At 48.2% G+C, this 16,774-nt stretch overlaps 1 protein-coding gene across 14 annotated transcripts in view; it reads right to left on the bottom strand.

Moving 5' to 3' along the window:
• SYT6 (synaptotagmin 6) overlaps window positions 1-14,702 on the bottom strand; it is a 73,175-nt gene extending 58,473 nt beyond the window's left edge. For 6 of the 14 annotated variants that reach the window (XR_001483378.4, XR_006690485.3, XM_065547476.2 and 3 more), the window contains exons 1-2: window positions 14,443-14,702; window positions 389-737 (exon numbers count right to left, since the gene is read on the bottom strand). Coding sequence is in view for 8 of the 14 variants with exons in the window: in XM_065547476.2 (XP_065403548.1) it covers window positions 389-737; window positions 14,443-14,605 (512 nt within the window). In the remaining 6 variants the exon portion in view is untranslated. Of the gene's footprint in view, window positions 1-388; window positions 738-13,600; window positions 13,758-14,442 lie in introns of those variants that run through there. The other 8 variants (XR_012416229.1, XR_012416232.1, XM_045365273.3 and 5 more) reach the window with 3 other exon arrangements.
• Between the last annotated feature and the right edge of the window lie 2,072 nt (window positions 14,703-16,774).

Below are 16,774 nucleotides of genomic sequence, written 5' to 3'. Positions count from 1 at the left end.
AGACTGTAGCTATCGGGCTTTACAGACATATCCCTAAACACACCATGAACTCTTACCTCTCCAGGCCTTTGCCGTTCTCTTCCTTCTGCCTGAAGCCTTTCCTTCCAAACATCCGACACTCCCCAATTCCACTATTCCATTCCCCTCATATCCACACATACCCCAAGTGCACACCACATGTACAGCAACCAGCCTCAAAGGTTTCCCTTTCGTGAAGTCTTTCCTCCTCGTTGATCACCCATCATGGATCACATCTTCTGACATATTTCTCCATCAAAGGATATGTGTTATTATTTCTGATCTCTGATCCTCACAGGCTGGAATCCCATAGATGTATTAAGGGAGTGTGGAGGTGTGGGATCAGGGAAGGGAGCGGTCCACTCCTCACCTGGTGGATGAGGCTGGCTCTGTAGTTTGCCGCTGCAGCCGCGTGTGACGCATGATGTGCTCCTTGACCGACATCTGCACCTCAGCTGGGATATCTGGGGATGTGTGGCTGATCTTCACGGCCGCCTCCAGGAAGCCCAGGGTGCTGGGGTCCTTCAGCTTGTCCGCCATGTTGCCTCTGAAGCTGGGGCTCTGGAGGGCTTCCAAGGGGGGATTAGCAGAAGAGGGACTGGAGGCCTCCTTGTTCCTCCAGGGCATCCAGCACAGCTTCCAAAAGAGAAAGAGAAAAACTGCCACCAGGGCCACGCCACACACAATAACTACAACTGCGAGGAGGCTGACAGAGGTGCCTGCCCTCGGCATGAGCCAGGCAGGGAGGGACAGACAGACAGAGGCGGGGAGAAGCGGGTGAGGGTGTTGGAGGAGGGGGCACACAGAAGGGACAAAGACGGAAGAAGAGAGAAGAATGGTCATGAGAAAGCTGCCAGGTCAGAGGGAGAGGTGGTTTCAGGGTTGACTCTTGATTGTCCACTTCGTGGAATATCTGCAGCCTTGTGTTCACCTCAATCTGATTCTTCCAGCATCATCCTCTTTCCCGCCCCCACCCCCTCCCCCCAGCCAGCTTGGGGAGCACCTGGGCTGTCTTCTCTACTGCCTATTGGCGTGTGCACAGGGAAAGGAAAGTAATTTAAATAGTAGCCTAAGCAAATGTGCAAATTCGTGAAGCATGCATGTTCAGACGCTGTTTGAATTTCTATTAAAGCTGCTACTATGGCCAGACTTACGAGTCATTTTTGTCTACAGCCTACTTCCTTAACAGGCTGTGATACCTTGGGGGGCAGACACTGGCTAACTCATCCTCTTTTCTTCTTTATCCCATCCCCACTGAGCCCAAGACAGGAACTCAATAAACATTGAGTTGACTTCAAGTGAATGAGAGTCAGCATAGTCTCTTTGAGGGCAAGCATTATGTTCTTCTGTACTCCCAGAAGTCTGTGCATAGTAGGTTCAATAAATACTTCTATTAAGTTGGAATCTGATCTACACAGAGCACGTGAAAGTTAAATACAGGCACAGTTCATTTTACTATGCTTCACTTTATTGTGCTTCACAGATACTGTGTTTTTTACGAACTGAAGCTTTGTGGCAACCCTGCCTTGAACAAGTCTTTTGGTGCCAGTTTTCCAACAGCATGTGCACATTTTGTGTCTGTGTGTCACTTTTCGGTAATTCTCACATTATTTCAAACTTTTAAATTACTATTACAGTTGTTATGGTGATCTATGATCTGTGATCAGTGATCTTGGATATTCCTATTGTCATTGTTTTGAGGCGTCCTGAGCTGTACCCACGTAAGATGGCCAACCTAATTGGTAAATATTGTGTGTGTTCTGACTGCTCCCCTGGCTGGCCATTCCTCTCCTTGGGCCTCTCTATTTGCTGAGACACAGCAATATTGAAATTAGGCCAATTAATAACCTTACTTTGACTTGTAAGTGTTCAGGTCAAAGAAAGTGTCACATGACTCTCATTTTAAATCAAAAGCTAGAAATAATTAAACTTAGTAAGGATGGCATATCAAAAGCCAAGACAGACCAAAAGTGAGGCATTTTGTGCCCCACAGCCAAGTTGTGAATGCAAAGAAAAAGTTCTTAAAGGTAATCAGAAGTGCTATTCCAGTAAACACACAAATGATAAGAAAGCAAAACAGTCTTATTGCTGATGTGGAGAAAGCTTTAGTGGTCTGGACAGAAGATCAAACCAGCCCCAACATTCCCTTAAGCCAAAGCCTAATCCAGAGCAAGACAGTACCTTTCTTTCATTCTATGAAGACTGAAAGAGGAGAGGAAGCTGCAGAAGAAAAGTTTTATTCTAGCAGAGGTTGGTTCTTGAGGTTTAAGGAAAGAAGTCCTCTCCATAATGTAAAAGTTCAAAGAAGCAGCAGCAAGTGCTGATGTAAAAACTGCAGTAAGTGATTCAAAAGATCTAGCTAAGATAATTGATGAAGGTGACTACACTGAAAAACAGATTTTCAGTGTATAAGAAATAGCCTTATATTGGAAGAAGATGCTATCTAGGACTTGCACAGCTAGAAGGGGGAAGTCAATGCCTGGCTTCAAAGTTTCAAAGGACAGACTGACTCTCTTTTTAGGGGCTAACATAGCTGATGACTTTAAGATGAAAACAATGCTTATTTATCATTCCAAAAATCCTACAGTCCTTAAGAATTATGCTCAGTCTACTCTGCCTATGCTCTAAAAATGGAACAACAAAACCTGGATAATAGCACATCTGTTTAAGAATGGTTTACTGGATATTTTAAGCCCACTGTTGAGACTTACTGCTCAGAAGAAATGATTCCTTTCAAAATATTACTGCTCATTGACTATGCGCCTAGTCACCCAAGGGCTCCGATGGAGGTGTGCAAGGAGATTAATGTTGTTTTCATGCTGGCTAACACAACATCCATTCTGCAGCCCATGGATCAAGGAGTAACTTCAACTTTCAAATCTTAGGCTTCAGCTGTCATAGATAGTGATTCCTCTGATGGATCTGGGCAAAGTAAATTGAAAACCGTCTGAATCGGATTCACCATTCTTGATGCCATTAAGAACATTCATAATTCAGGGGAAAAGGTGAAAATATCAACATTAACAGAAATTTAAAAGAAGTTGATTCCAAACATTGTCAATAGCTTTGAGGGGTTCAAGATCTCAGTGAAGGAAGTAACTGCAGATGTGGTAGAAATAGCAAGAGAACCAGAATTAGAAGTGGAGCCTGAAGAATGGATGAGGAGTTGCTTCTTGTGGATGAGTAAATAGTTTCTTGAGATAAAATCTACTCCTGGTAAAGATGCTGTGAACATTGTTGAAATGACCACAAAGGACTTAGAGTATTATATAACCTGAGTTCATAAAGCAGTGGCAGGGGTTGAGAGGATTGATTCCCATTTTGAAAGAAGTTCTACTGTGGATAAAATGCTCTCAGATAGCGGTGCATGCTACAGAGAGATCTTTAGTGAAAGGAAAAGTCCATTGACGCAGCAAACTCACTGTTTTTTTATTTTAAGAAATTACCACAGCCACTCCAGTCACCAGCAACCACCAAACTGATCAGTCAGCAGTCATCAACATCGAAGCAAGACCCTCCACCATCAAGAAGAGATTAAGACTCACTGAAGGCTCAGATTGTTAGCATTTTTTAGCAATAAAGTTTTTAAAATTAAGATATATATTGTTTTTGGGTGTAATTCTATTGCACACTTAAGGGGCTACAGTATATTTTACACTGTATACATATATATATGTATAGGTATATATATTACATTGTATACGTTTTGTTAGGCTTTAGCTGCCACGGATAGTGATTCCTCTGATGGATCTGGGCAAAGTAAATTGAAAACCATCTGAATAGGATTCACCATTCTTGATGCCATTATATTTACAGTATATTACAGTATATTTTATACTGTATATATGTACATATTCACATATATGTATATACTGTATACACTTAATAGACTACAGTATATTTTATACTGTATATATGCATATTTTATACTGTATATATATTTTGTTTAATTCTATTATGCTATTCTAATAATTCTATTTATTTTTAGAAAATATTTTTATAAAATGTACTGTAGTCTATTAAGTGCACAATAGAATTACACAGTTATATATATGTTTACATATGCATATATATAAATTACATATACTTATATGTATAAAAGTTCTATATACATATATGTATATATAGTATAAAAGTAGTATAGTATAAGTTATATGTGTGTATATATACATATATACATATATAGTATAAAAGTAGTATAGCATAAAAGTTATATGTGTGTATATATACATGTATACATATATAGTATAAAGTTGTATAGTATAAAAGTTATATATATCTCTATATACATACATATGTATATATGTATAAATTATATATACTTAAATGTGTATATATACATATAAGTTTATATAACTTACGTGTGTGTGTATATATGTGTGTGTGTGTATGTGTGTGTGTGTATATATATATATAACTTTTATATGCACTGGGAAACCGAAAAATTTGTGTGACTTGCTTTATTTTGATATATGCTTTATTGCAGCGGTCTGTAACTGAACCTACAATATCTCCAAGGTATTCATATACAAATGATTCCTAGAGCTGTCCTCTTCCTTCCTGTGGCTATTCAAGAGCTTTGCTATAAAAATGGTGTTTTAAATGTTGTGATTGGTTTGGAGGTGGGCACTCACTGCCCCACCCCCAGCCCACCCCTAACCCCAGGGATGCCCATTATCCCAAGAAAGGGGTATGCCCCTATGAGGGATGCCCCTCTTTGTGAGAAATTATTAAGCAAACCTCCCATCCCACTTCCCTCTCCAAATTTGAGAATGAACCTTTGAGTCCAAGGCCTCTTCTTGCTCGGAGTAGAGAAGTCAGAAGGCTCTGAACCAAGGGCAGACCTTGCAGGGTTTGCAAAACTGTTACTGTGGACAAGCTAGCAGAGGAGTTTTGTTTGGCTTGCTTAATGATTGAAATGTTAAGAAATTCCACCATCATCATCACCCCAGACTTCTGACTTCACTGGAAAAGACGAATGACTTGGTAATTGACACGGGCTCCCACATAGTGGGAACTGGTGACTCTCTTTGTAAGGATATGTCCTCACCAGTTCAACCCTCCACTCCCTGTTCCCTGCCTGGCCCGTGAAAGCCTATAAGTTTGCAGCCTCTGTCTTAGCCTGTCCAAATGCCTTAAAAATATTACTATTTAAGGTGAGAAATGACTCCACAAGGACTGACTCCAGGCTGTGCCTTTAAAGATGGGAGCAGTGGTCCACAGAAGGGACTTACTTGGAGTCACAGGTTGTTCAGACACAGAACCTGGACTAGGGTCCAGATGTCCACCACTCAGCCTGGCACTCTTTCCTCTGCCCTGGCCTGTCTGTCTCTGGTTAAACTGTAGGCTACTTTGACACATGTTTTTCCTCTTTGTCTGACTCAGGGCCTCGCACAGAAACTGGCACATGGAATGAATGAGTGAATGAAAGAATGATATATGAGGAGGCTGTAATTAGCTCTCATTTCAATTAAGTTCAAGCAACATTTACTGAGTACTTGCCATGTGCCAAGTTCTGGGCTAGGCTTGGGATACAAAAACGCCCAGGCCCCTCCTAAGGGGATCCAGGTACTCCCACAGCACATAGGCTCCAGGGAAAGAGATCCCACATCAGAGGGGCCAAGAAGGAGGTGAGGATATCAGCCACTCTCTCTGGGAAGCCAGCACTGCCTTTTGACTCCTTTGCTGCAAGTTACTTGCCTAGATCAGCTGTCACCTCTGAGAATAGAGAATAATAGCAGAGAATCCTCAAGTCCTGAGCCACCTACCACCACCCCCTTCCCAAGCCTTCCCAACGCCTGGCTCCCTGCACAGAGACATTAGAGCCTTTTCCTGGCCAAAGGAGCTGGAGCTAGTTCTTCACCTGAGACTGCTGGACACCAGGAAAGCTCATTCTAAGTCAACTTCTATACTAAAGGTCTCCAATGTGGTGGTGTCTCCAATGGGGGTGAACCTTGGGGCAGGGGGGACACAAGAGACAAAAAACCAAGCCATTTTAATATTTGTAATCTTTAAAAGAAATCAAAATTTTAATATACAGGTTGACAGGACTAATAGCATATTATTATTAGATTTAGGCAATGTATTCAACATTACTATGTCTAAGGTTCAAAGAGCTTTATATCTATTCACTTATTTAATCCTCTCCAATGAAAAAGATATGATTATTATCCTCATTTTACAGATGTGGAAACTGAGGCACAGAAGGTTAAATAGATTACCCAGGTCACACAACTAGTAAGTGGTGAAACAGGGCTACAACTGAGCCAGTCTGGTTCTGTGAAACATGTATGTAACTTGGGAACAAAAAAAACATATATTGGAGGCACTGAGTTGTTTTTTTTAACCTGTTATGAGTTCATGATCTAAATAATTTGGAGACTGTTTCTTTAGGCCTTTATCCTAGTGGGCTCACCGGGAAAGTCACCACAGCTATATGTGTCCTTATTCTACATATCCGGCCATCTCTAGCCCTTCACATCTGTTCTTTGTTACAGCTGTTCTGGATGCATTCTCTGCAATATGACTCACCTCAAAACAAAAGGTGTTTCTAGGGCTTTGCTTTCCTTTGATCATACATCTTACTTGTTCTGGTGATAATTAGAATTTTAATGAGAAGGGGGTAGGGGGAATCTAGAGAGCATGCAGTGCATTTAAATGTTCAGCCTGACAAAAAATTGAATTCGTAAAAAAGAGAGGTAGGAGAAGGGGGTGGGGCAGGAGAATGAGGTTTTCCTCCGTGTGGTTGCTATTTAGATTGCTTCTCCACATGACCCCCAGCTGCTCTTCGCTCAGAGCTGTGATTAGGGAAGGCAGAGAGCATGGGTTATTGGAATCAGCACCCAGTGCCCAATAGTGGTTATATGAGACCAGGAGGCCCGTCCTGTGCCTGAAGAATCTTCTTCCAGGACTAGAGGAGCCTGGGCTTTTGACATCTCACTGGCAGGCAGTACAAGGAGAATTAGGTCTCAAACACTGGGTGGGTTCATCTTCACAGGAGATGCAAGGTTGGTGAGCAAGGTTGGTGAGCAAGGCTGGTAAGACCAGAAACAAGCAGCAGGGAGGGAGGTGATTGTAGAGGATTTACCCCCTTTAAAATCGCTATACATTTCCTCGAACTCAGACAGCCCTCATCTCCTAGTTTAAGGTACATTGAGGTACAGCCTAAGGGCTGCCCAGATAACCTAAGCTGTGTGCCTTCCAACTCTGGGTTTGCTGGGGCCAACCCACTGGGACATGTCCCCTAGGAAATCACAGGTGCACAAAGAGACTTCAAAATCCTTTCCCCATTCACATCTTGTTTGAACTTTGACCCCTTGAGGCAGCTAGAACTTTGATGGGCAACTCCACCAGTTTCTGAGTCCTGATCCAGTGCTCTTCCAATTTACACCACGCATTCACTTCAGGAAAAGTGAGAAGTAAGCCTCCAGTAAGGGAGAGAGGGCTCAGCCCAGCCCTGAAAAAGAGAAAGTACTTCCTAGGTATTTGGATTCTTCTTCCCTGTCTTCTTCTTTACTTCCTCTTCAGCTTAGAGAGAAGGAAGCATTGCCCTGAAGTCAGACTGGGCTCACTCACAGTCTACCTCCACTAGTTTTAAACTGTGTGCCTTTGGCAAACTAGGTAACATTTCTCAGCCTCAGTTTCCTCATCTATAAATTGGGGGTAATAATAGTATCTACCTTATAGGGTCATTGTAAGGTTTAAATGAGACCAAAAGTGTTGAGGATAGTGCCTAAGATGTAATAAGCAATAAAATAAATATTACCTATTTTTATTAGAATTAGTTATGCCCAGCCCAATTTGAAACAGTTCTTAGTTTTGAAATTTGTTTAGTGGGCAGAACACCTGCAAACCATGAACATTAATCAATAGAGATAGTTTTAACCTTGCCTTCACAAACCAAGAACAATCTGACTAGCAGAAATAATATAACAGTTTCGGACGTAGCCAGGTCTGCCTGTATCTTGAGACATAACAAAACCATGGTTCAGATCACACATCTCCAGGCTTTCCTGCTAATACTCATTTGCTTGCTGCTTCCTCAGTTGCTTTGTTGTTACCATCACCAGCCAGCTGGTGAACAGCAATGAATTCCAAAGGAGTAAGAAAATCATGGAAGAAAAACCTGTAATTGAGAACATCCTATGTTCTTGAAAAATTTCTTGAAATTTGGGGAAAAGAAGCCAATATTCATTGTGAAATGTTTTCATTCAGGCATCAGAAGAGCTCTAGTATTTCATGGGCACCTGATTTGGTAAACCATAGTAGCCAGCTATCCAGCAGCCCTATGGGAGAGAAAACAGCTATGGAACTAGGCTTTGGGATCACCCGAGTGACATAGCCTTGTACAGGGGCACATGGCTCCTAGCCCTGGCTGTGAAACTGGACTCACAGGTGCTCAGACTCAGGATGGACATCTCAGGTGGGTGGCAGTGCCAGAATGAATGACAGCATAGCGTGTACCATCCTCATTGCTTTCTAATTGCGTGAACTTGAGCAAGTTATTTAACCTGTCCAAATCTTAGTTTTCTCTTTTATTTAGTCAGGATTCAAATTATTCCTTTCAGAATTATTGTGAATATTAAATAAGCTAAGATTTTGAACACAGGCTCTGGTACATGGTGAATGTCCCCAAAATGTAAGCTGCTGTTATTCTTCATGTTTTGTTTTTTGGTGGAGGATAATAATTGACTGTGTATACAGAACAGACACAAAGCTAAGTCTTTGAGCCAGGGAAGGGAGACACCAGATCAGAGGACAAAGCATCCGAGGGACGTCAGGCCCCTCTTCTCTCCTGGGAAGTTGAGATCCCCTTCAAGGCCATCAGGGTAGAATCTGCTTGTCACCTTAAATGAGACTGTCTTGTTGGGGTGATGGCCCATGGTCTCCCTCCTCTTCCAGAAAACGCTGGGTTATTAATTAGCAGCTCAGGGCTTTCTTATCTTCCCCCACTGACACTTCTTTCTCCAAAGACAGCCCTAGTGCCCCCTCTCCTCTTCTCCACCCATAGTGTTAGAATTCATCAGCAACTCTTATCGCTTGCTATTGTTCCCATTTTTCTAATGGGCTCTCATGTCAGAAAAATCCATTTTGTAACAGTAACAGGCATTCTTCCTAACCAATTGTAATTGAAGAGATAAACTGGGAAGAGGAAGCAAAAAGAAAGAACCATTTTCCCTGCTCATCCCAAAGCCAGAGAAGGTTGGCTTCAGGGCCTGGAATTGGTGGTGGACCCTCAGAAATGGTCAGCGCTCAGGCTGGGGAGAGCAGGAGCTGCCTCTGCCAAGCAGCTCTCGTGCAGACACAGATAGAGACATGGACAAAGCACAGCCCAGAGGCCAGGGAGCAAGTGACGCAGAGGCCCAGGAGCTTGGAAGAACAGTGTTTAGCCTGGGAAGAGAAGATATTCTGGCAGAACCACTCATAAAATACTAATAATATTATTTATTCATTTCTACATAGTAAGCATTATGCCCTTTACATTATCTGATTTAATATTTTTACCCTCCCTAAGAAATTGGTATTCAAGCTTAAAGATAAATAAACTAAGTGTAGAGATGTTAACCAGGTAACTTGTTCAAGGGTACAGTGCATTAAGGAGAAGAGCTGGGATTTGAACCTAGGACTTTCTGATGCCCAAATCTGGGCTCTTGAACCAGATATCTGGGAGGACTACAGATTGAGCTGTAGAGTCCCAGGTTGGACAGAGAAGTTGGCAGGGGGTGGAGGGGGCAGGCATTTCTTAGTTGTACTCAGGAGAGGATGGCAGGGATACTCCCACTTTTTGGCCTGACCCTATGAACCTGGACAGAGCCCCAGAGACTCAGATTATGACCAGCCTGGTCACCACCTGCCCCATCTTACTTCTTCCCTGGAAAGCTGACACTTCAGGTTGCCCACCAGCCACCAGGCAAGTAACCAGTGGCCTCTGGAGAAGGTGTCCCTGAGGAATATCTGAGAGAGAGAGAGAGAGAGAGAGAGAGGGAGAGAGAGAGAGAGAGAGAGAGAGAGAGAGAGTGTGTGTGTGTGTGTGTGTTAGGAGAACAGAGCTATTCTGTACTGAGGCTCATATGTGGCCCATTAATAATAAGCTCTGCCAGGGCTTGTAAGTTTATTAGGAGAAGCCGGTGTAATTAAAATTCAGGGCTGGGGGGAGGGGAGCAGAGGGCTTTTGCTTCCTTTCCTTCTTTCAGAGATCCAGCCTGAGCTACCAATGGGGATAATTAGCAGAGTCCAAACAGAGAAGGAATTAATGCTCCTGAAAAAGCTGTGATGAGGAGAGACAATGCCAAGCTAATTACGGCCGCACCAAGCTTTATGACTGGGCGCTCGCTTCCACCATCATTAGGGGATTCAGAGCTAAATTGGAGACGAATGTGGAGTGTTATAGCTAAGAGAGCATTGGCACTAATTTAGCAATTACTAATATTATTATTTTGGCGGATGGTAACTGTACCTTTCTGCCTGAGGGGTCAGGGCATGTGGGCCTTCTGAATGTGGGATCAAGGCTGGAGTGATGGAGGTTGGGGGCAGACAGTCAGAAATTCTTTTCCCTCTATGCTCCTCTCCCTGTTTGTACCTGCAACTAGTGAGAGGAGGGGTCTGCCTGGGTCCTCGGGGAGCAAGAAAGAGTTCAGTGCTCCTAGAAGAAAGAAGGGAGGGATGAGGTTGTGTCATTATACTTGGAGTGCCCAGATCCGGATGCCCCTATTTATTTCTACTTTCAGAGACTCCTCTGATTTCGGTTCCTAAGTGTGACTCTGTCCTTACAGGCTTCCTTTCCTAAGCAAGACTAGAAAGGATGCCACCTAGTTTAGTCGGGACTTTGTCTTAGCATGCTTTCCCTACGCCAGACAACCCTATACAGACCATAAAGAAACCTGGCTTGATCCAGATGCCTCAATGCCACTCCTCACTATTTGCAGCCACATGTTATACCCCTAACTCTGTGGACAGGGAAGATAAGCTTCAGACAGTTAGAAGAGAACATGTCTTTTGTACAGAGCTTAGAGGGATGACAACTACTGAAACCACCATCCCTACTTGACGTTCTCATCAAAGTCAGAGAGAGAAGAGAACTTCTAGAACTGTAAATCGAAGGGCTCTACAACTCCTAGATACTGGACCCTGCTTCCAGAACTCTAAAGCTCAAAACACACTAATAAGAATATCATCTCCTTGGGTTCTAAAGGGTTGTGCATTGTACCTTTCCTCAACAACGGCAAAATCTGCAGAATTCCATCCTTCCAGTGAGAAGGACAAATATCACATAAATCTCATGGCCACAAGAAAACTGGAGTTAACCACTCCCAGCTGCCAGCCTAAGAAAAGCAGGGAAGCTTGAGGTCTCCTGTCAGGTTTCTGCATTTTCTGAAGCACTTCTGGACCTCTGCTTGCTACCGTAGGTACAGAACCCATGCTGACCATACCTAAACCTCTGCAACTTGGCTTATGGAAAAAGTTCATTCATTTCCACAAGGCAAATGACACAATGAAAGGTGGAGAACTGCTTGTTAGTTCACTTGGGATGTATTAAGGAGAATAGCAGGGCTGTGGCTCCAGAGTTTTTAAAGAAAAAGGGGAAAATTGCTTTTAGTTGGAACAGTTTGTGTACAGGTGTTTCCAAGTCAGGGTCTGATTAACTGAGACTTCCTGTGCAATTCCTAGCACAGACTCTGGCCTATAGAGGAGTCTCAGCAAATGACAGTGGAGTCTGAATCTCAATTGTCGAATCCCAGGGTGTTACTAGAAATCTGTAAGCTAGAGACTTATAACAGGAGAAAGTCAAGGGAAAACATAAAATGGTAAAGAGAGCTGGGCATGCTCTAGCCACTTGCATTTTTCATAAAACTACAACAAATGAAAAACTCTAGCATTCTGCTGGCTGGAGAATCTGGACCCAGGTAGTGGCTCTGGGATGCAGGGAGCAGGCTGGGAGGTGGAACAGTTGGGGCCTGGTCCTGAACTCCATGGCATCTCCCCAGACCCTCTAGTCACCTAAATTCTCAAGATCCCAAGGCCACTCTCAACCACTATCTTTCTCTTGCTATGATCAAAGGGTCTGCTCCTGCCTCCCCACATCCCTTTCAGCCTCCCAACTTGGACCCTGGGCTTCCCGGGACTTGTGACTCAGCAGCCAAAGTTAAAGTTTTCCAGAGCTAACTCGAACTCATCTTCTGATACAGCCTGCAGGGAAGGCATAGTAATTCATCTGGGCCTGCTGACTCTCACCCCTCAGGCTTTTCTCACCCTCAACCTGGCCATCCAGGCACCTGTCATTGCAGATGATGGGTATCCCTCTGGAGTCAGAACACCAGTGCTTCCCCCTACCAAGATGTGCTGCGTACATACAGCCCTGCCCCACTGCCAGCAACTTCCACCCTCACCCCTGGCATTTCTGCCCTGAACAGACAGGAGAGGCAGCTTCCATCCCAGGTGGAACTCCACAGGTATGTTCTCACCCTGTAGGCTCTGAGGGTCAGGACCAGCATTAAGGCCCCGCTGGAGATGGATCCTTGGTGGAAAAGATGGAAGGGAGCTGGGGAGTAGGGAGAGGCAGGAAGAGACTCCCTGATAGGGAAAATTCTGTGTCTGGTGGGTATGGGGAAACCGGTGGTGTGGGAGGGGATGGCACCAGAGAACCAGAGTCTTATAATAATAACTTGTTAGGCCTAACGTGTTCTGCGAATCTCCAAGGCAGGGAATCAACTTCCCCAACCTCCATCTCCATACTACCCTCTAAAAGTTCTTCTTTATGTCTAACCTCAGTCCCTTCTGCTGCAGTGATCAAGCCATTGACTAAACATTGCCACAACTAGGGAGAGCAGCGCCTCCTACGACCCTCACGGGGCTCAGGTGGGCTCCAATCACCCCAAGGCTGGATACAGCCCCCTCACACACCCAAGGCTCCCCTTGGCCTACTGCCCCCTCCCCTGAATTGTTCCTCACGGGTATCTACCTCTATATACGACCTTTAACCTCAAGTGAAAGGACCCTGGGACCTGCAGCCGCTGGGGAGTTTACCCCACCTATACCTGCTCCTGGAACCGCCGGTCCCTGGCATCTCGTCCCTGGAGCAGGGCGTGGGGACCAAATTCCCGCCTCTGGCAGCCCCTGTCTCCCCTTCCCGCGCCAGCGATGCGGAGCCACTGGGCAACTCCCGAGTACTCCTAGGCCCAGCCCTACTGGAGTCGGGGTCGGGGAACAAGGAGGAATGAAGCCCGCAGAGCCTCCTGGAACCCCGGTGCCCTGGTCCCTGCAGGATCTCCCCACCCCCACTCCGCATTCTCTCCAGGCCTCTCACCCCCCCAGCCCCTCCACCACGGAGGGGACACGACCCCGTACTCCCTCCCGCCCGGGACCCTCCAGACGTCGGGACAAAGAAGCCCCGCGGCAGCCGGCGAGCGTGACTGCAGGGCACTGGTGCAGCAGGTAAATACCCGGGGCCGGCCGCCACGTCGCCGACCCTCCCGCAGCTGCCGCCGCCAGGGCGCGACACGCCATTCCCGCTGTCGCGACTCCCCGGAGACACCGCAGCTGCGCGCCGGGGTCCAGCCCGGCGGGGATCGGGCTCGGGACTCACCCGCTCCGGCGAGCTCGACTCGGCTCGGGCTCCCGCCTCGGCTAGGCGGCCGCCTGGGGCTGCGTCCGGCGCAGGGTCCGCGCGGCTTGGGCAGGAGGCGCCCTCTTGGCAAAGTCGGCGAGAGGCGCCCGCTCAGTCGCGCACCCGCCCGGAGTCCGAGTCCGAGAGGGACGGAGGGAGCGAGTTATAGGGGCGAGGGGGGTGGGGGAAGGACGCCGCAACACCCTCATACCCTCCCCCACCCCGCCCCCCGTCCCCCGCCCCCCAGCGGAGACGCGGAAAACCACTCGCAGCTGGAGAGACACCCGGACACAAAGACCTCGTGCCAGCCGCAGACCCAAGTTTCTCCCGGAGAGACCGGGGGTCCGCCCGCGTTCACCGCGAGAACACGCACACGGACGGACAGACCGACGCACGGACCCCGGGACCTCGACACTTGCTAGGAGGCGAGCTCTCTTCCTTAGCCGGGCGCCCCTCGTCTCCCGCTCTCCATGGACCCCTCTCCTGGTAGATTGCCCGCAGAGCGAGCTTGGAGATGCGAGGGAAACTGAAGCCCCGAGGGTGCCCGGTCCTGGGAGCCTGGCTGTCTGCGGGGTCCCCCGCAGTCCGCAGTAGTAATACGGGAGGGCCAGGGGGGTTCTACCCCCACCCCCGGTCCCCTTCGTGTCTCTCCTGGCTGTGCAAGCGATGGGTCAGGGGGCTGGACGAGGCTGGCTCCCAATCCAGAATCCCTAGCTGGAGAGTTCTCTCTAGGTTCTGGGGCCCCTGGGACTGGGACTTTGGGGAAGGGAGACCTCAGGACGGATATCCAGGAAGGGAAGGGGCCCTGGGTCTCCCGTTACCTGCGCCTGCCGCGCTGGGACTCCGTTCTGGGGGCTGCAGCTCGAAGCTCCGACAAGTCTCCACGTCCAGCCCGAGAGGGGGCGGCCGGGCCCGGCACAGCGAGGTGAGGACCGCGAGCGCCTCCTGGCACCGAGGCCCGCCGGCCCCCCACACCCCGCTCATGCCCCAGACACCCAGGCCTGCCGAGCAGCAGCTCGAACCCGCGCCGCGGCCGGACTGGGGCGGGGCACAACGGCCCCAAGAAGACCCTCCCTGCAGCGGCCCCCTGCGGCTCCGCTCTGCTTTTAATCACTTCCCCGCAGGGTCCCCGCCCCTCACGTGGCATCCCGCGGCAGCTGGCAAGTCTGGCGCCTCGCGGCCGCCCCCTCTACACTCAGGGACTGGTCTGAGTCCGGGGAGTAGGGGGTTCGAGGCGGGGAGCCGGGCTGTCCCGAATCTCAGAGGGTGCAAGGCCAAGAAGGAGTCCGGGTTCCCGCTCCGCATTCACTGCCTGGTGTGACCTTGGGCGTCTCTGAGCCTCAATTTTCCTCTCCGTAAAGGTGGTGTAATGATTTTAAGTACTTCACGGGCTCCCTGGGGACAGAAAGATCGTGTTTGTGATAACACTGGGGAAACTGCCACATGCCGCACGAATGACAGGGAAATAGATAACCCCGTAACAGAAAGAGCGACGGTCAGGCTGGGTCTGGGGGGACCTTGGCAGAGGTTCCTGACGGGAGAAGTTAGACTGGTCCCCGAGTCCCAGCTTCGGAGGTAGAAGACCCCAAGACAGGCGGGCGATGCGAACTGCAAGACTTTCCGAGCTCCGCAATCCTGCGGTCAGCCGTACCCGCATGTTGCTATGGCGACGGGAGGCAGCGGCGGTCTCTCTCCATGGCAACGGGAGGGGAAAGTTTCTGGCGAATAGGAATGGGGGGCCATTTCAAGAGGGCGTAGGGCGCTCAGTTCCGCCGCCCCACTTCCCTGCTTCTGTGAAACAGCACCAGAGATCATGTATCTTTCTGCCAAGCATAACAAGAAAGACAGAAAGCTAAACGGGAGGATTGAGGCTAGACTTAAAGCAGAGATCCCCTCAGAAACTGTGGAGTGAGGCCCAGGAACAGATTGGCTGAGGGGCTTCGAGGCTCCTCACTCAGCGCTGGAAGTCTATGAGCCATGGTCAGGGAGGCCGGGGGACCAGCGCCCTGCTGGGGGGCCTATCACGGGAGTCTCTTGATCTCCACCTGTCGGCGGTGGGGCCGCTTCTGTGAGGGGCTCGCCTGAAGCCCCAGACCCCGGTCCATTTGCTCTCCCGGAGCTGGGAAGGAAACTTTAGCTGAAGCCCCTGGAAACCGCTGGGTTGGTGTATGCCCGAGTGGCTGGCGAGGGAAGAGGGTCTTGCCTCTTCATTAACACGCTTGTAGGAAGTGACTCGAGCAGTGACTCACGTTCCGGAGGGAGGAGATTCGGAGCCCTAGGTACTGGCGGTCTCCACTGCGCGCCATCTGTGCCAGCCGGCCCTTAGACTTGCTATCCTCTAGCAGCTAGTGCCTTGGGCACCAAGGGCTAAGGCGAGGCCTGTGAGGACCCTGGCCCAGCCAGGCGGCTTTTCCACCTTGAGGCGCTCTCTGGCTCTGTCCACAGTGCTGAAGACCCAGTTGGTGCTACCGTAGCGTGGGCCTAAGTTTAGGGGACGAGGGAGAGGCAATTGTGGAAGGTTCGCAGCTTCCACCTTGACCCCTGTGCCTGTGATAGGAGAAGGTTAGGAACTCAGGCAGGGACCAGGCAGACACGACGCAGGCGATACTGTGCAATCCGGGCTGCCTTCCTGCTGGAGGTGTTTGGTTGCTGTTCCAAGAACAAGTGGGACTCTGGCATCCCCATTCGCCTTCCTGGTGCTTCTGAAAACCCACCTGAGGAGCCCAGAGGCCCCATTAACTTATTTTCCATCACCCGATGCAGATCTCAGCACCCAGGAGAGCCTCTGGCTACATGCTTATTAGCAGTTTCCCAAGAGGCAGGTTTGTGTTTATGTAAAATACAAATGGAGAACTGCTCTTTGCCCGTGTTTATGGCAACTCTGTCACTCCGCTGCTATTTCTCCCTCCCCCTCGCGAGTTCCTGGGGAAATTCACAGAACAAAGCGCCTTGTTTTGCCTTTGGAGGGAATGAAAAAATACAGGACCGTTCCAAGGGCCCAGACCTGTGATGCAGGCAAATCAATATTTTGCTTATATCGAGTGGGGGAATTTGCATCTAAACCGAAGGTAAAGGAGCTCGTTTGGAGCAGAGCAGGTGGCAGGAGCCGAGAATTAACAGATAATTTCTCATTGTTCCCGGATTCAGCCTTCA

This window comes from Macaca fascicularis, chromosome 1, assembly GCF_037993035.2.
Source record: "Macaca fascicularis isolate 582-1 chromosome 1, T2T-MFA8v1.1".
In the NCBI taxonomy this organism is placed as follows: domain Eukaryota; kingdom Metazoa; phylum Chordata; class Mammalia; order Primates; family Cercopithecidae; genus Macaca; species Macaca fascicularis.
Note: the sequence above shows the minus strand (reverse complement) of the source record. Positions and strands in the feature narration are given on the sequence as shown.